The following is a 21,780-nucleotide window of genomic DNA, read 5'->3' on the forward strand; positions in this document are numbered from 1 at the left end:
TTAAAAGAAGATTGATTTATACCCAAAATCCAGAAAGACTGGACATAAACACTTAAATTTTATTTTCTTAATATGTGTGCTTAATATGTGTGCTTATAACTAAATATAGTGACTATATACATATATACATGGGTATTGGATGTATATTTGAAAAAATATTAAAATAAATATATGAGAGCTTAAATGTTTATGGCATCTTTTTATTTCATGGTTCGTTTAATAATCTTCAGTATAAACCACAACTTTTTAGTTGTGGTTGGTTGTATTTTATATCAAAAGGAACTAGAGAAGCGAAAAAGAAAAATTTATAAATGCGACAAGGGAATAATACCCAACAATTATATTATGTAAGGGTAGATCCCATTTACAAGATAGCTGTGACTCATGACAAATTTACGAAAAAATATGCTATCGTTTTTTTTTTTTTTCTTTTGGTTATCACTATTTTGATATGTATCTTTTTTTTCTAGATTTCGACTTGTGACTTTGGTCTCTTGTTCTGAATAATCTCGAATTTAGGGGAGTGGGATTTAAAAAAGTATTTTAGCTAAACGATGAGTATTTGATAGGTGCTGTACTTAACTTTTGTTACTGTAATCCTTTGAGATGTATAAGTTTAAGATAAATATGTACAAAGTAAAATATCTAGATCAAAAGTCTGATCAACTGTCTCATTAAACAGTCAGAATGTTACGGACGTGTGTCTTGAGGTGGATCCATCACAAGTTCTTGGACGGATTATTAGAGATGAGGTTGAGAGTTGTTGGGTTGCCGGGTTGTAACCAGCCCGAGGGTGAATATGATGGCAGTCTCTTGACAAGAACACTCATTCAAAAAGGGTTTCAGATAACTGTGGTAACTTTAGATTTCCTTTGTATATTATATACACTGTTTATATATATGTATATATATTTTAATCTAAATTTATAAGGATAAAAAAATTTTTCAGAAAAATTCGTTATGGCAGACAAGTATTAAAATAAAATTATCAAGTTCAAAAGCGCTGATGATGCTTTATAATCACTTAATTCCGTATAACTATTTTGACTCACTCTAAATACATAAGTTATCATGTCAATTGTCACGTATCACATATGATGGTTCGTAAACATTAAGAATCAAATGAATGTTTGAGATGAGACTTTTAGATTTGCTAACGTTTTTTTTGATAAAAATATTTAAAGATGTTCTATAGGATAAGGACCGATCGATAAAATTATCGAGAAGGTTTAATTTCCTTTTGTTAGTTGACATAATAGTCGATACAGTGTACCAAGAATGCTCAACTCGTACAAATAAATAAAAGAAACAATAAATAGGGATGCTAAATGTGTAGATGTGGGTGGATGGATATATAAATTTTATGAAAGATGTGGATAATATAACTATGGGGAGATTGGTAGGTTGCTCCTGAACGACAGGTGGGATTTATCATCGGCAAAGTTACAAGAGTTTTCCGAGAAGACGAGTTTCCGTGAGCGTCTTTTGGACGTTTGTTGCGACAGCTGCAAGAGAATTATCGGGTTATGATGAGTACAGGAGAAATGGAAAGATGGTAAGATGGAGTACTGAGACTCTTTGTAATATATATATGGAATATATTGTGAAGGAATAACGTCGGCCAAAAGGTTAAGAAATATAAATTTACGAATAAAATTTATGTTTTTAAACATTAAATGAAGAGATAGAAAGATTATACTTTTATAGCAGATTAATCTTTTCACTTTAAAATCAATTTTCAATACTAATACGAAAACTAGACAAAGTTAAACTATAAAATATATAAAAAAACTTTGTTTGGTTTTTGCTGTTGTTGTTGTTGTTGTTGTTGTCTATACAATACTAAACCAGACATTTAATCGTTCAATTGGTGATACTTTGACATTACCATGATAGAAATGTCATTCCAACAGTATGGCTTTGATGTTTAATCAATTATTCTCTTTTACATTCATTTTACTAACAGAAAGTTATCCTATTTTATACAGAAAAGAAAAAAAAATATACAATATCTGATCGATCGTTTATTTCCGATAATGTACAATAATACATTTTGTATATTGAAAAAATTCAACCTTGCGGAGCTTTTTTATATACATTCAAAAAATGCAAAAAAAAAAAAAAAAAAAACGATGCCACACTAAAAAGACATTCCTTTTAAATATTTTTAATTTGAATATTTAAAATTTTTTGTTGACATAAAAGCTGAGAATTTAAAAATATCACAATAAAGAGGATAAAAAAATTTTTTAATCTAAATCAATGAAATTCTGTTGAAATAAAGTTTACCTCAGCTTTTCTTATTTTCTTGTGCATTAAATTTATAAAAGACGCCGTGTAAAGAACAGTACATCATTTCCCGACACTTATTGACTCTTAGGCCTGAATGGAAAAATAGGCTGCCAAGGGCATTTAGCATCATTTGTAACTCAAGCCATGGTATGTGTGTATGTGCATATAAATGTGAGCATCGAGTATACCATAACTTTTATGTACCTGAACGTGAGATCTCATTCTACACAAACTCAATGGCGATGGTGAAAATAACAAAAAAAAAAACAGGAGTTGTTTAAATGAAAAATCGCTTGAAATTTTGGACGAACACACTCTTACACCAGTAGTACGTCGTCAAGTTGACTCAATAAAAGGGTGACTCGACCCTCGTGAAATAGCAGAAATATTTCAAAATGTTGTAGAGTGCTTCGATAATTTATTTTAGGAAAAATATGTTGGAGGGTAGTTTTTTTTTTTTTTTTTTTAATTTTTTGTTAGAAAACAATTATAAAAATAAATTTAAAAAATTTAATTTATAAAAAGACGCTTTAGTCTATGTGATTTGATAGAAAATGACCGTAACTTTTTTCCTGTTGGGAATAACTCAGCACAGCATTAACCTTTTTTTGCTTATATATTATCATGTCTTCTAATAGTAGTAGCTCAAAAAAGACTTGTAGGAAATCCGCTCTAGAACATTTAGGTTTAAGTTAAGTGGAGTAAAGTGAATGATAGTGAAGGAAATGCATTACATATATTCTTAATTTTATAAATATCAAATTTATATCGTAAATAATGAAGAAAATAAAATTTGTGGAAACTAAAATCATATGTTATGTTAGGATATATAAAAAGTGAGAGTATGTGAGTTTGTAGAGATAGGCACTGGTACGCCGCGTGCAGTAGGATTAAACTCGATTCGTGACAAAGAGAAGAGCTAAAGTCACGAGTTTGCCGCGAACGAGAGAACGCTCGTTGCCGGTGGATTAGCTCTCAGGCCCCCGCGGAGTTGAGTCTCGTAAATTGTCTCTTACACAGACTAAACAAGTAGACTTGTGAATACGCAAGCGCGTCTACCGCGGGGCTTAATGATAATTTCTCATCGAGTTGTATATAGTATGTAGTATATAGTATACAGTACATAGTATATATAGTATATAGTATCCGACAATCTCTGTATTAGTAGCTTCACTGTAAAACCCCCGAGTTAAAGGATAAACTTGCCTAGAATATATCCCTAGCTCCTGCGAATAAGTCTTGAGAAAACATTAAACTTTTCATCACAAACTTTTTATATCTATTATATAGTCTTTAAATAAATATTATTCTTACCTTCACATTTCATTAATTCATTAATTCCCTAATTCATTTCATTTATCTTTAAACTTTTTTATCATTCAAACCAACCGCTCAGTATTATAAATTAACAATATATACTGTAAATAACTTTAATAAACGTTTTACCTGATAACAATAGTAATAATTATATATATTTTTAAATTTATTTATTTATGTATCGATATATGTATAATATAAAGCGGCGTCTTGTCGATAGTCACAACAAGTTAGGACGTTTTGTAAAAACTCTGACGATACCTTTCATTCTTCGAGTTTTTTTAAAGACTGGTATAGTCCAAATAGAGGAAGAGAGAGAGAGAGAGAGAGAGCGAAAAAAGAGTAGAGCCAGATTGTCAGAAGCAGAAAAACGCTCTCGACATCTTTGCAGTCCAATGTTACTGACATGAGGCTTCTACACAGTAGTACATACATATATTTTTTTTTTTTTTTTTATATATTTCTTGTGGTATTGCAGCTTTGTCATATAAGTTTATATCTAAGCTACAACAAAATTCTTATATTCGAATAGAGATTTATATTTTGATATTTTCCTTTACAACATAATAAAACAAAATATATTGTAATTATTGTAATTGACAAAATTGTGAATTAGCAATATATCATTTAGTGTACTTGTATCAGTAATTATAATCTATAAGAGATATTGTTATAGATGTTAAATTTATTGATATGATTGGAAATATTAATATCTTTAATTCGGTAATATAATATATAATGTACTAACAATAACAATATATTGTAGAGGATTATATTGATATTGTTGATAGACATATTTAAAGATTATTAATTATCATCAGAATATAATATATAGATATAGATATTTTGTATGAGAAGCTTTAACATATTAATAATAGATTAGTCGTTATGAATTATTAAATTTAGTTAAACTAACAGCTATGTTTCAGTTATAAATTTACGTCGATAAAATATATTATATAATAAATGTCTTCATATATATTTTATAAAATAATCAATTGTCATAAATTGATATTCCATAGTTTGTAACCTATTACTAGTCGGATGTCTGTCAGTACTTGAGCTACTCCACTTAATGTAGGTAAGAATATCTTATAATCACCCCCCACTTAATAATAATAATATTAAATTAATTAGTATTATAAAACTGTAACATATTCATAGTAATTGAATAATTATTAACAATAAGATTGTTGTTGTATGATTGACAAAAATTAATATTAATATAAGTTATTTGTATATATGTGTATTATATTATTATTAGCATTATGTGTGATGTGTGTGTTGTGTATATGTGTACATTGTAAAGAGGATTTCCATGTTCTAGACTTGGTTTATGCATATTACAGCAATCTGTCCATCATTCAAAGTCCCTTGAACTAGATGCTCTCGAGATCTGGCGATCTGTATATACATATATTTATATATACATACAAGAATTTGATACCTATATAGTTATATAACTATATATGCCACATTCGCATTTTCCTATTCCGTCCGAGTAATCGTCTCTATTAACAAAATCAGCTAGATACCTATAGATTTAATCTTGACTGACTTGATTATTGATTAAACTATTTTATTTTTATAAAAATAATGTAATTTTTGTTAAAAAAACTATGGATACTTGTAACTCCCGTCAACTGTAACTAGCTCTATACAATAACAACTTTAAAAAGAAAAAAAAAAACCTTTGTTTTATATGTCATGGATATATGTATATCTTTATAAATATAGATAGTTTAATATACTGGCAACTATCTAACTAACTCTGACTGAACAATTTGAAATGATATTTCTATAAATGTCGCGGTTACTAACGACGATCGATCCATGCACCTAAAATGTATTCAGACGGGAAATAAAGTCGGTCAGGTCGATGATCTCTGCTGGTATCCATCAAATTAATTAATTTCATAATAAACTCATCTATTATTCAATAGTCACTAGTCGCTAATTATTTCATTATCATAGAGAGACATATCTATTGTAATATTAACGAAATTTTTATTTTTATTTATTTTTTTATTTCTCTAATAATATAATAAATTAAATATTTATATAAGAATAATTTTATTTTTTAAGCCGTTGATAAAAATAATCAATATTCTGTCAAGTTTAAATATTATTGAGATTCGTGACTATACGACTACATTTTCTAAATTTAAGACTTTTACAATATTAATTTAATTAATTATCCTAAAAGATTTAGTTTTTAGTGGATGACGCAATTTATGCATTTAAAATAATTTATAATTTATAATACGATTTATTTTAAATTGAAATTAATAAATTTTTCAAGGTATAAATGACAAATTCAAATGCTTGAAAAAATAATATTTATAATAATAACTTTTTAAAGTTTGACAAAGACATGAATTTCTTAAAGTTTTACAAACTAAAATTACTTGACAAGACACTTTTCCAAGTGTTTGAAATGTCAAGTGCATTGTTTGTCGTCGTTGTTAAATTGACTGAATTTTTTTCATAAATAAATATAAATATATAAATAACTCAGAGAGCTGAAAGTAGACAGAGTAATGTCGTGAAAGGGGTTACGTCCAAGATAAATAAATAATAAAATAAAAATAAATTTCGATTTGTAGTGATAGGAGAAAACATAGACTAAGTGTTTTCAATATTTATCGATTCCCACTTTTGGGATGTTCTTTAAATGAATCGAACGATTGGTTGTGGATCGTCGCGACGCCCGGTGGGTTATGTTATACTATTTTTTTGTTTTTTTTTATTTTTTTGGCTCAATGCCAACAAAAGCATTCAGCTAGATAGTTCGATGGAGTGTGCAATGGCAATTCAATTTTACCACTTAATCGTTGAAAATATTGCTCTTACTCTATGCCTGACTTATCTCGATGGACAAGTATACCAATTCTTTGTTTCTTTTCTTTATTATTTATAATGGACAGCTGCCAATCTTACAGATGCATCTTAGAAAATTTATTTTTGTATCTTCAATACACTAACATATTATTCTGGATATATCATAGTAATTTTAAAATATAATAATTCAAATTATACTCTGAATTATTGATATTATTAGTACCTAATAATAATTAACTATTGAAAACAATATTAATTAGCTCAATACAAACGGAATGAATTATCAGTGCTTTGAACTATATTAATTTATTATTTCTCATTTTTTAAGTTAAATATATAATTGTATAATACAAAGTTCCCAATATGATTATTATGGGGACAATATATCTATGTGTTATTTTATCATTTAAAAATTTAACTTATTATATAACAATACATCAATAATAATAGATTATTAATTATCAAGTAACTGTTGAATGGATACCATAATATTCAGATTATCTAAATACTAATCGACAATATAGATAATAATTTATCAATGCTTATTTGTATTAAACTCAAAAGCATCATTATGTAAATGATGTTGTAATCAAAGAGTTTAATTTCACTATTGATAACTAGTTGACTGAGCATTTATATATAACAAATAGTGGATCTATTTGAATATATAGTGATTAAATAAAAGCATTAGTTAATAATCAGTGAGATATACATTTAACAAACGGATTTATCACTGATAAAAAATCATACTCATGGGAATGCATAATGAGAATAAGGGTGGAAGGTTAAATAACTTGAATAACACAAGGCAAATAAATAGATTATTACTCTATATATTATGGTATGTATACGTAACACAAGAAGAATATCAGGGAGAGTTGAATTTATTTTATGGAACACGCGAACTAAAACTGCGTTAAATATTTCTTAGTATTTGTATCGGTAAATGTTTTTTTTTTTTTTTTTTCAGCTGTGTGGGTTTTAAAAACGCCTCGTAACCATATTTATTGTGTCCAAGTGATTTTATATAGAGGAGTGTAACTATAATATACACGCAAACTTTTTAAAGATACTTATAATTATTATTATTATATGGATGAATAATATTGACCAAACTATTATATAGGTACTACGATGTGAATAGAAATAATAATAAAATTATTTTATTTTAATTTAGTTTACAGATAATAATTAAATAAATTATTTAATAAACTCAATGTATATGCAAGTTTTTGCAGAATAATAAAAAATAAAGTCAATTTGTTAAGTGCACTCATCCATTTGTCTGCCAGTCAACAAAAACATTACTCCGAACCGAGGATACTGCTTCGAAAAACACCCACGTAATAACTCTAACGAAAACAAAAAAAAAAAATATAAATAATTGCTGTATTTTTATGAAAACCTCGAAAAATTTATCAACATATATATAACAACAAACTAATACACAGGATATATTAATTTAGAGTGGAAATTTGATTAATTTTTTTTTTTTATTATTATTTTTAATACTATCAGATGTATCCTGTTGTCACAAATTGAATATTGGATATCGATAGAGGTGACTATTATATTCTGATATGGCGTCAGTTATATGTACACTTAATCATTTTTTATATCTTTTTATTTATGACGTAGACATTAAAGTGACATTATATTTTTATTATTATACATTTTAAAATTTTTATCATAAATGATAACTAAATGTATTTATATTTTTTATAGATAAAAATTTAAATATATTTTATTTTTCGTTTCAAGGATCAGATTTACAATTGTTTTAAATTTAATAAAAGTGAAAATAAAAAAATATAATTAATTGTAATTAAATTTAATTATCATGATGTGCACATAACATTTCTAAACTGGTATCTCTCATATCACACGAAAGATCTAACAGAGCATATATAATATGTATAGTAAAACAATGGAATGGAATGCTTATGTCGAATTCGCGATTCAAGCTCTCCTTTCCTCTGCTCTCCTTCGCTTCTCTTCTCTTCTCTTCTCTCTACTCACACTGACATGGGTATTTCGCGTTTCAATTAATTCCCACAAAGCCAGCATATAGTCAGTATGGACCTCTGGCCATCATGTTTACAAATAAACACAATACAAAATTAAATCCACTGGGTAAAGAAACAAAACAATACAATATATAAATGTAACTTTTATTTACCACAAACAAAACACATACATGTTTATTTTCATTTTATTTTGTTTTATTTACAACTAATTAAACCCTAATGTTATTGATTAATAATAATTTAAAAAAAAGCAATTATTTAATTAATTTACTTTGTAATTCGAACAACAGTAGATATTCTATACCAATAATTTGTCTCGTTTGAAATGATATTGTATTGCGTCATACGCATTGTGTTTCAAAGTAAATTAATCTCTCTATGGTCAATTCAACACCTTTTAAAAAATATTTAAATAGAAAAAAATTAATTTACTTAAATTATTAATGTAATATAATAAATTTTTATAACAAAGAATCGGTGATTGCTTTAGATATATATATAAATATATAACGCTGGTCAACAACCTCACAACAAAAATAAAAACTTGTGGAAAACATGTCAAACGGAAAATCCACCGCTAAAAAATTGAATTTACAAACTTGTTTCGATATTGATAAATATTCTAGTCAGGTTTTATTTTTTACGAACAATAAATGTTATGAAACCAAGTGTTGTTTTTTTTCTATCAACAGAAATAAAAAATAATTATTTGAAATTGTTATTTCCGGTCTATACAGAAAGTGTTAAGCATCTACTTTACTACTTTGGAGGCTCTCGAGATGGTTGAGTTGAAAGTTGAATCTGTAGAAGCCCTAAAATTCGTCAGTGTGTAGTGCGTCGACGGTTGTCAGTCAGTGATTTTGTGTGTACAGAGAGACAGGAAAATGGAAACGGTACACTGCCCGCAAAATAACAAAGCCGAATCCCAGCAATGCTTTGTAATAGCGGTAGTAGCCTACCATCCAGTGGCATACAGCATACAGCGTACAGCATACAGCAGTAGTGTCAGTGATGTACAAGTAGTAGTAGGCCACAGGAACTACAGCAACTACAGGAACTACAGCAACTACTGTAGCTCTCGCCGCCTTTCTCGTCTGGCTTTTCAAATTAAACATGTAGTTTAACGACGTCTCTTCTACCATCAAGCATCACCACCTACACTTCCTCCTCTTTCTCTTTCTCTCTTTTTACTTCCCCACTCTGTACTCTCCTCTCCGAATTCAACATTTACCATCCTTTCTATCTTTTCCAATGTCCGTTCGCGAGAAATAATACATACGAGGAGACTAAAATATATTCACTCGTAAACTGACAGATTTAATGCATCTGCATTTTCTTCGTTGTATTTTTTGAATATTTTAATTTATTATTATTATTCAAAATTTATTTACTTATTTTTCGAGGCAACAAAAAAATAAAAACTCTAGAGATTCAGTAATTTATTATATTTATTAATCTCATGGGATTTAAGTAATTTATTTATTATTCATTTTAAAACTTGTAGAAAATAAAAAAAATAAAAAATTTGTAAAATAGTTTAAATGTCAAGAGAGAGAGAGAGAGAAGTAAAATATATTTTTAGTATGCAACAGTTGCATTATTATTATTATGACATTTGTTATAATATCATAAGATCATGACAAAACAACGAGTTTTCTCACGGGTATCGTTTAGGAATATTATCCGAAAAGGGTTACCACCACCCAAGCCCAAGAATAGCACCTGAGGGTACAACTATAAAATTCATCCCCTTTTGTTCTGCCCTGTTCTGCCCGTTCGTGACCTTTATAGCTGTTTCTCAACTCTCAGCTTGTGTATGTCTTGAATCCAGTTTCACCAATACGTTTTAAAATATTTTAATTTATTTTAATTATTTGTCATTTCCTTAATTTTTATTATATTTATTCATCATTTTTTTATTATATACGATATGAAAAATTCTCTTTGAAAAATAATTTTCCATTCATTTTAAAAATTTAATTTCAGTAAAAAAAAATGTATATAGAATAAAAGCTTTTAGAATTTAAAGTCGTACAAATTAATAAAATAAATAAAAAATTATTAAATTACTTTTTTAACTTTTTGCTAAGAAAATTACGGATATTTTTAGTGGTTTTAAAAAATTTAGATTATTCTCTTTTATCACGTTTTTAAGATTTTTTTTTCTATCATGTTATTTTCATTAGGTACAACTTATTACTTATCTCATGGTACATTTCACGTATAGCTCGAAATATTCACCGTCGAATTATAAACGATATACATATATAACGCTTTCAGTTTCATTTCCAGCCAGTGAATTCAAAGTACAATTAAGCTTGTAGCCATTAAAAATTCACCAGCCGGCTCTCATAATACGCTACTGATGGTGAGTCTCTACTTTCCAACCATCCAACATAGCAGACAGCACACAAGTATCCTGGTATATATATATATATATATATATAATTTGTCTACATTGGCAAGGACCTAAAATTTTACCCGTAGAATTACGCGACGCTCTTTGATGGGATTTCAGTTAGGTACTACACGTTGACCGATAATACTAAATCTAGAGCTTTTATACTCTCTCATTTTATTTTAACGATATTACATAAAAGATACTTATAAATTTTATGTTAAGACAGATTAAAAAAAAAAATTGATTTTTTTGTCTGTCAAAATTATTACAACTATAATTTTAACTATGAAATACAGGTAATAGAAGTTATTTATTTTAAAAAAAAAGTCATTAATGATGAATACTTGAAGATGTGATGGAAAAATGTCATAAAAGCGTTTATTTCGTTTTGACAAATTGTAAAAGAAAGCAAGATTGAAAAAAGGTTAAGTAAAGAATGAAGAAAAAAAGAGAGTATATATTGCGGCAAATGCCAAGTCCTTGGTACGTAACAAGACGTTTGATGGACGTACTTATACTCCTGGGGGATGAACTGTGAGGCGAGGGTTGATGAAATTGCTAAGTGGGTCAGGTATTCTACAGATCTGATGCTCTTCTGATGCTGTTCTGATGCTGTTCTGATGCTACTCTGATGCCACCATCTCTAGAGACTTGGATTGTTTTTACTTTTTACTTTTTAAATTATTCTCTTTAATAATGCTTTACTGCAATAATTTATATTATAATAATAATGACTGTTATCATTATTGTTTTTTTTATAATTATCTTTCATAAATATGTTTTTATTATGTATTTATTAATTAAAGTTTACAATTACTTACATAAAAATAGAACTATATTAAATTAAAATTTTAATAAAGTCATTTTGAGTCAGACTATGACTGTTTAAATATTTAAACGCCGTTTATAAATTATATTTAAAATTAATGTTTCGCCTACAAACACATCACGCATGTCGCTTTTCAAATATTCATTTAAATGTATATTATTGTGTATATTTTTATGCTGTCTTTAGCCGATCAGACGTTCAGAAAAAAGGGTTCACATAAGTTTTATCTCTTTTTGATTATAAGAATAGACGTTAATTAATGTCATAAATTTGTAACAAGTTAATTTCGTAAGTTTAATCGAGTTTGCATATTATTTAATAAAAAAAAATGTTTAAAATTCAAAAATGCTTTGGGAAAAAAAAATTAATTAAAAACTTAAAAAATTATCCTATAGGGAAAAAATAATCGATAAAATAATTTTTTTGTTAAAAAAATTTCTTTCACTAAAATAACTTTAATTAATGTATAATATCATTTTACTGGAATGTTGGATAAAAATCGGAATATTATATCTCTTTTAATTAAAAACTCGATGGTATTTAATATAAAAAAAATTAATCTTTTTTAATGGCATCCTTATCACAGCCAAAGGGAGTTTTAAATTCTTGTTAGAATAATAATATTGCTGAAGAATTTAAAAAAAAAAAAATAAATAAAGTTATAAGCACAGAGTTGAAGTAACGTCATTCCAAGTTAATTATACACACAGTAAAATATTTTAGCCGCTAATCCTAGAGAGTTATATTGGACGCGTTTAACCCTGGTTGGACTCTCTGGGGACAAAAGTCGAGCCCCCATTCGCCTGCCCACCCGCCTGAGGGGTTAGAGATTAAGTAATCGAAACACTTTTTAAAAGTTTTATGAGCTTCATACTTAACTAAAAGTTTAGATGCCATTATTTCCAAAAACAAAATCCGTTTCTTTTTTTATTCTCTTAAAAAATTAACATATTTGGATAACTTTCAAAAAGTTATTGAATCAATATTTAATATTTTTTTTGTATTCAAATTTAAATAGATAAGTAAATTTTTTTTCTATATAAAAGTCTAAGTCTGCATAAGATATCGATAGATGACATAACAATTGAGTTTCTGAGATACACGAGACAGCTTGTCGTTTTCAAGATTACTATCGCTGACGTCTGAAAGAGGGGCGAGTTTGTAATTCCATATCATACATAGATATAGATATGTATATATGATGAGAATTGGAGTATAATTCACCGATGGACTAAAGTCTAAACCCTAAATTCTATATTCTATAGATAGTAAACTATAGAGAATGGAATATGTATAGCGAAGTTTGCAATATGGAAAATCAGTCTAAGGATAATCATGAGATTTACCAACTGGATATAACAAACAAAGATAAAATATAATATTACAAATATGTAACTGATATCGACTCTTATAAGTCAGTTGAAATATATAATATTCAAAAGTTTGGTTTATTATCTAATGGAAATAAAATGTTATATAATTTAAAACTGTAATGAAAAATAGATTAAGTAAAAGATTGACAGATTAAATAAAATAAATAATTTAATTGACAGACTGAAGGATTGTGAAGAAGATTAAGTATTAAAGTATATACGAGATATCAAATACAATTACGTGTTATCTACAGAAAACTATTATAGCTTTTTTATTTTTTTTTTCAAGATGTCAACTTATTTACGTTGTAATCCATTACGAACTATCAATTAATTAATTATCATTAAATCTTAGTGTTTTATTTTTATGTATTGTGATTACATGTACGGAACGTTTTAAAGTTTATTGTGTATGATAAATTTATTTTTATTTCATTAACGTTTATCACAACAATGAAGATATACAAATAAGTTAAGTATTATATTTGAAACTAATGGCATCCACTCAGAGTTTAATCTGGTTAATTAATAGTACTCGTTTATTACTTTATCCTGGTCTACTACTGTAGTATTATATTTTGTAACCCTTTTGTGTTTCTCTTTCGCATTGTTCACCTTGGGGTTTTTATGTTTTATATTCTATATACATAGCATACTACCTGATATGTGTTAAGAATAAAAAAAAATAATAAATATTGTAGTGTTTATAAGATTAAATAATTGCAAAACAATAAATATATTATGCCTGACTATACAGGATTTAATGTCTGGTAGTTTTCCGAGTTAATTGGTCGGTAAGCAAATATTAATATTAATTCACTAACAGCTGACCTCTTGTGGGATGTTGGCTACCGGCTATATACTCACACAAATACAACCATGAAAGAGACATTAAACAAGTTTATAAGATAGTTATGGGTCCTTAAATGATAGTAAAAATAATAATCAAGTAAATATGTTGTATTAATTAAGTGTAGAATAAAAAACAACGATATAAAAGTATAAATGAGATTGAGAGAAACAAAAAATTTGAATAAAATTTTTTATCGCATTCTCTTGAGAGGCTTTTCATCGTTGTCGTTTTCCTCGTCTTTGTAGTAGTGTGTGTAGTGAAAAATAAGTATATAGTATGTGTGTATGTGTATGCCTTAGGCCTCCTTTTTGCCTGTTTTACATTTAAAACGCATTACCAACTGGCCGATTCAAATCCCCGACTACGACACACTACGATAAAATGAAATTAATGGTTTTAGCCAACCGATTTCCAGATATATCGACAAAAGTATTTGTTGAGGGTGACTAGTGAGAGCTTACTGTGATTGTGTGCTATATATTGTATTATGTTGTATTGTATTGTGTTGATTGTGTGAGTATAGAAGCTATATATATAGGTATATGCCGTATATACGATAAAACACTGTAAAGAAAGTACACTGCAGTATGCTATAGCAGAACAAACGTTAAAAGTGAAACTTTAAGTTAACGAGTGCTTATCAAGATTACCGGTATATATGTATATATACAAAAGCGTGATCGTTATGCCCAGGTTTAAAATACTTGGCTCCATTAGGTATAACAATGTCAACCAAATGCATTTATATACATATACATATATACAATTTATAACGTTATGAATAATTAGAAAAATATATAAGTATTTGAATATTAATATACTATTATTACTGATAGTGCGTTGTTTGATTATTGGGGGTTAATTAATGAGAGTATAGTAGTGAATCTTGAAGCATTTGGTTTGGCAGTATATAGGGAGTATAGTATTACTATTAATCATATTGATCATAGTTTATTGCAAAACCGCACAGTATCCATATATTTATATACATATATGAAAAGGAGAGAAGTAAATTGGTGCCTGAACACTAAATACCAAAATACAGTTTCCATTGCATAGTATTGTAACCTTCCCTTTGGCGTTACTCGTAAACTCTCCCCCCAAAAACTAAATCTCTCTTACTCTCTCTTTCTCTCTCTCTCTTTCGTAATTCTCTATATACTATATACCGACAAAATAACCCACACCCATTCCCACACCTTTTGTCCCAACTAGGACCATACAACGTTGGATCTGGCACGTTGTTGCCTCCGGGGTCACCCGACGAATTGCGAAACGTTCCACCAGACGGACCTATATATATATCTATATATATATAAACTAGGGTTGGAGGCTACACAGTTATTGCATTAACTCATCATTGTCATTTTTATCACGTGCCCACTTGAATCAACAGAAAAACTACCGGTGGACAATTGTGCATTTCATATATATATGTATATATATAAAGGTAAAAACCTTTAACGATCAGAATTCACGCAGTTAAAGCAGGTTGTTTTTACACATCTCTTCAACACTCAGACCTCTACACATAATATTACTATTGTTTTTATTCCTTTGTACCTTTGTTGTGATGACATTGTACGATAATTACTTTTGTAATTACAACCAGTAAATTTTTATATCATTATTATTATTATTATTATTATGATTGCAAGTGGTCTAGCCTCTTAATATTTTATGTCAAAATTAAATCCATAAAATAAGTAAGTAGACTACAGATATAAGTATACCATCATTTAAAATTTATAAAAACGTTAAAATAAAAGAAGAATTTATTAAACTATAAAATAATTTTTATTGGACTTTAAATAACGTAAAAAATATATAAATTTACATACATAAGAGTATGTAGTTACTTTAGTACATATATGCATGTACCAGAATAAGTTTTTTTCCCTTTTCGAATTGTCAATAGCGTCAATAGAATGGTGAGAGTTACGAGTGTCTCTACCGTCTCTACGATCGTATTATGCATCTACGGCATCTACACAACACCCAAGATTACTAGTGTAGTCTAGTATAGCTCTAGTATAGCTCTAGTATAGCTCTAGTGTACTATAGGATATTTGTCGGTGTCGTCGGTGTCACTGGTATCGTCGTTGTCGTGAACAGGACGAGAGGTGGATGAAAGGTTCTTGTGTATATTTTATCCCTCCTAAGAGACACCGAACGAACCATACCATGGACTACAGTCGGTTCGTTCGCTCGTTCGTTCGTTCGCTTAGTTCTTGTTGCATCAGGAGATAGTAGTGGCAGTAGAGGTAAAGCTGAGTAGAGTAAAGTGGAGTGGAGGGTGAGTGGGTGAGTGGGTGGGTCCGGTAATAAACTTCAGGACCTCACCTATATATAGACGAGTTTCGAAAGGACGTGCTGTAAAGCGTGAAATTCAAAGGGAATGTGAGATCCCGCGGCATGAATCCTTTAAAGCTCTCACTCGAGTGTACTCGAGAAAGAGTAAGCTAAGCTTTGTACTTTATGTATGTATCTTACACTATGTACCTTTATATACATCTACATCTATATACCTATCATTCTAGTATCCATACAAGTAACAAGTAAATTACTGCTCGGTCATTAAATTGGGAAGTAAGTTATTTATGTAAATTTAATTTAAGAGAGGTCGAGAAGGCTTTGATTTTTTTTTTATCATTAACTTTTTAATTTAGAAAATATATACATATATTAAATATATGTTAATGTTAGACAGAATCTAAGTTTGTACTATAAGGTTAAGCTGCTACATTCGTTTCTGTGGTGTAGTTGGTTATCACATCTGCCTAACACGCAGAAGGTCCTCAGTTCGAACCTGAGCAGAAACAATTTTTTTTCTATTTTTTTTTCATTCATTATCAATATTTTTAGAATAAAGCAAAATAATTATAAATAATTTATATTTACCATATAATAAATAAATAAATAAATAATAGACTAAAAATTATTTTTTTTAATTGAAAACAATTTTTTTTTTTTTCTTTTTTTCATTAAATACAATAAGAATTTTTTAAAAAGTTATCGAATGAATGGATGATGAAAGAGGATGGTCAATCAAACGCGTTTGTTCTAATAGATCCAAGAGTCAATGGAATTAAATCGTGCTGAATACGCAAGTCAAGAATATAACGAATACTGTCCGCAACCTATATACTCGAAATAGTTGGCTTATATATATATATATATATATGTGGTGGATTGTATAGGTCGTGTGTAAATCCGTCGGTCACCATTACTAAGCATTGTGTCTGCGGTTCCAAGCGATTTGTACCCTTTCCGACCATACGTTAGGGGCATTTATTAAAGTTGCTACTAGATTTTGATATTTAAACTTTCTTTTTAATTTTAAACTTTATTTGCGATTACTTTTTTTATATGCTGATTGTATCTTTTATAATCCATATGTGATGCATGCAATTAAAACAAACAATAAAAAAGTGTTTATTCTGTTATATTTTTTTAATGATCCACAGTGTCATGAACTTTACCCAACAATAACAATAACAACAACAACAACACGACAGAGAGTTTACTAAGCATACACATAAGTAACAGTTAAGATATCATCAAAAAATGTCCGACATTTCAAAGTGTTGAACACATTAATTAAATGACTCGACAATTTTATTTTTATTTAAACTTTTTTTTATGCTTTCAAATGTCTAGACGTCTGCTAAGTTAATTCTTGCGATTAATTTTTTTCTATTAAGTTTTTATAAATGTAAATTATTTATTGCTTTGGAGATATTTTTATAAGTGTAATAAAAAATAAAAAAAATTATAACTATAATAATAATAACGAATTTAGGTATAAAAATAATACTTATATCTGGTTACAAAAGTGATAAAAGATAAAAAAAAAATCATGGGTTTATCGGTCTGTGATAGTCAATTATTTAGAGATAGCCGAGGTGGGAGAAAATGACGTGAAAGAACGTTAAGCATTCCAAGACAGCCAGTGGATGAACTATGGATGGACTACAAGTAAAGGGGAATAATATTATATGCATCTATATACGGTTTCCCTGACTCTTTTGCTGACCCTTTTCCATGGCAGTCAGCGCGTACCCTTAACACACTCAACCACCCTATCCTAATGACTAGGGTCGTATAAGACCGGACATTTCAATAAACTTTGGCAAATACCAAACGAACCACTGTGACCACTACCTTTAACTTAACGTGTTCAGCACTTTTACGCATATTTAAGTCCCTTAATTTAACCCACCATGGGTTCCAACAGCCAACAATCACAGTAGTTAGTTAAAGTAATAATTTATTTTTTTAAATTGAGTAAACAAAATCAAAGTTATAGTTTTTTTTTAATCACGAGAAGAAACGAAAATTTATAGCAATTTGATTTTTGTATTGTAGAGTATACTCATGATAAATTTTTAAAGAATATAAATATAATAAAAGATATAAAAAATGAAATAAGAAGAAGAAGAAGAGAAAATAAAAATAATGATGAAAATTCGATATCCGTGAATTCACGATGAAATGGTCTAGTAATATTGGAACATATCACGCTGATCGGACCAAGTAAATTTAACCGGAAATTCAACTCTCGGTTCGAAGGTTCTCAACGTTTCTCTATACACGTTGAGTTTCCTCTATTAATCCAAAAGTTTCCTGTTCAACTTTCATCAATATCCGAACCACTAATTGCCAAATAATAATATTATTATTATTATTAATTAATTAACGACTCATAATTATTAAACCTATTTTCAAAATTTTATTTCTCAACTCCATTAACATTTTTCATCAGATAAAATTAATTAATAGCAATTAAACTATCAGTAGTTATTATGATCATAACTTGAATTTAAGGTAAAGATAAAAAATTATATCATTAGAAAAAAAAAGGAAATAAAAGTTATAAAATTGGTGAGAACCACTTACAATTTCTAGTTACTATTTTATCAATTTATCTGCCTAGCTATATATATGTATCAACTCAATAGACTATAAGATATATAAAAGTGAAGGAAAAAAACCAATACACCGCCTATGAACCTCTCTATACATATATACAGATATATAAAAATCTGAGTGTGAGTATTCTCGTTTTTTTTTTTTTTTAGCTCGAAGAAGCTATTTTACCATCCTACCTATCGAGTTTGCGGATCCTGATGTGGATTTTTCTCTCATTCTTTCTACTTGTCCAGACTCACTCGAAATCTATCGGCGGCCTATGGTTCGTTTATTGTATCTAGATGAAACAAAATCCAAGTGAGTGGACGAATCGATACAATCTTTCGTTTCAAGTGGGATATTTTGCCCACACAATTATTTTGACTCTTTTTACTCTTGTATTCTATATTGTCAAAGAATACAACTGTAAACTTAACTTTCAAAATTTTACTTTAAAAATTTGACGTAAAAAGAAATTTTTTAATTTTATTAATTTAATAATAAACTGTTTGTGGACGTAGATGCACAACGTTACTCACATACCTGATGAAGATAATAGAGCCGTAAAAAATAGTTAAAACTATAGTAATTATTCCGTTAAACTAAATGGAATGGCTAATGGGAAATGTCGTGAGATTATACACATTTCCACATGTTGCTGCCACTGTAAACTATTGTGACTATTCTACCACTTTTGTTTTAATGTTTACTGCTATTGTATACCTACATTTTGTAGCATACCTCGAATAACATTTATATAGTTCTACAATACTGATGACTTTAAATTAAATAATTAATGATAAATACAGGTCTAACATAATAAAAATTACCTTGCCGACACCAGTAAGTTCTTTGACACCAATACGTCGTAAAAATGCCGGTGGTGCTGGTGGTGGTGATTTATTGAGTATTGCAGCATAACCATTTGGAAAAATAGGATGTTCATCATATGTTATATTTTCATCTCCTGAGCGTCGTCGCCTGTGTGGACTCGACGATAAATTCCATTTTTGTGCCGCTCTACAACATAATAAAAAATAATTAAATTTTAAAATCTCCATAAAATAAATATTATAAAACATAAGTTTAAAGTTGAACGAAGCGGATTATTCGAGGATAACGTTACGCAAATTAACTTTGTAAGATAGTACGTGACTTAAAAGTGAGACTAGGTGACATACTCAGTGTCGGTAATCAGCGCAGGTAATGTGCCGGAACTCGGCGTCTTCTTCTATATACTGGATACTAGACAACTAGACACACTGAGAAAAGAGGTAGAATAAAGTAGAAAGGGGGTAGAAAGGTACTTAAAACCCTCGGAACATCTGCACTCGGGTTTTCTCGTTCTATTCCTCGTTTAGCTTTAAAGGGGTGTAGTACGAGACATTAGAGAGCATCAACAGACAAATAGACGAACAGAGTAACAGAGGAACAGAGGAACAGAGGAACAGACGAAAAGAGAAAACTATATAGAGACTAGCCCTAACTCAACACTCATCCTCTATCTTCATACTCCCATATACCCCAACATCCCAACATCCCAACACCCCACGGGTCTCGTTAACCCATGCGCTGTGAAATTGGAAATACCAAAGCGCGACTCTGTCGCGTTGTGGTGAATAAGAGAACATACATTTTCACTGCTTTTATACTTAATATCTTTCGTCATAAAAAAAAAAAAAATATAATAATACTAGTATATGAAAACCTCAAAAATAAAATAAATAAATGAGTTATAGAATTAAATATTACAATGTGTTTCAGACATATGTGAAATATTTCTTATTACAAAGCACTGGTATAAAATAATTACAACGTAAAGATACTTAAAAAATAAAAATATAATCATTTTTTAAGCGCATAAAAGTTAAAAATGAAGAAAAACGATTACGTCAACTTAGATATAAGGTAATTAATTTAACGACTGTATTTTCGATTGTAATAAAAAGCAAGCACTTCTGTTGAACTGATGATAAATAATATGAGACTGCACTACGCTAGTATATAATACAACAATAAAAATATTTAAAAAATTTTAATAAAAATAAATTATAATTATTTCAAAATAATGTTGTTGTTTATCATTTTTATTGAATATATTTTTATAATCAATGTAATGGGAAGATTAGAAAAAACTAATTGTTTAGCAGATAGTTTGAAAGTATGTATATTTATATATATGTATAGTAACATAAATAAAAAATGATTTTATTAATCATTGTAGTGCTATCGCAATAACGATGAATGCTGTTCAAAAAATTGTTCGATTTTAAATGGAACAAGTAATTTTATTTGTTTGCCTAAAAGAAACGATTTAATAAAAACTGATGTAACACGTTGCAGCCTGGATAGAAAATCGGTAAATATATATTTATAAAATATTGTTCTATAATATATTTATTCATTTACTTATTATTAACAGTGTTTTAGTGACAAAGATTGTTGTTCTAATCGTTGTTCAACTATGTCATTAATTACGTCATCTGGAAGATTTTGTATAGAGCAGTTAACTTCAATTGAGTCTACTACTGTTGTAACTATTAATTGTACTGAAAATTATAAAAATGTAAGTTTTTTTTTTGTTAAATTATATAAATATTATTAGAATTAACGTTTTTTTTTTTTAAACTACAGTGTGAAAATAATAACGATTGTTGTTCGAAAAACTGTAAAATTTCGTCTATAACATCTCAATGGATTTGTTTGGATAAAAATTTGAATAATACTTCTAACCTCGCACTTTGTCGAACAATTGGAAAATATGTACGTAATATAAAAACAACAAAACAGTTTAATATACAACGAATTTCTATTGTTAATCATGTAATGTAATGATTATTTTTTTTTACAGTGTATTGCAAATGATGATTGCTGCTCTAAACGGTGTTTATCTTTTAAAATGCACTCTATGGAATTATCATATTGTGCTAACTTAA

General features: G+C 28.4%; 1 protein-coding gene and 1 non-coding gene across 4 annotated transcripts in view; one reads left to right on the top strand and one right to left on the bottom strand.

The window, feature by feature from the left end:
- LOC130675069 (uncharacterized) overlaps positions 1-21,780 on the bottom strand; it is a 126,493-nt gene that overhangs the window by 24,162 nt on the left and 80,551 nt on the right. For all 3 annotated transcript variants that reach the window (XR_008991201.1, XM_057480534.1, XM_057480533.1), the window contains exon 6: positions 19,675-19,864. Coding sequence is in view for 2 of the 3 variants with exons in the window: in XM_057480534.1 (XP_057336517.1) it covers positions 19,675-19,864 (190 nt within the window). In the remaining variant the exon portion in view is untranslated. The remainder of the gene's footprint in view (positions 1-19,674; positions 19,865-21,780) is intronic.
- On the top strand, positions 16,682-16,755 carry Trnav-aac (transfer RNA valine (anticodon AAC)). The gene has a single exon. It is a non-coding gene; the product is annotated as a tRNA-Val (tRNA).

Source organism: Microplitis mediator, chromosome 9 (genome assembly GCF_029852145.1).
Source record: "Microplitis mediator isolate UGA2020A chromosome 9, iyMicMedi2.1, whole genome shotgun sequence".
Classification (NCBI taxonomy): Eukaryota; Metazoa; Arthropoda; class Insecta; order Hymenoptera; family Braconidae; genus Microplitis; species Microplitis mediator.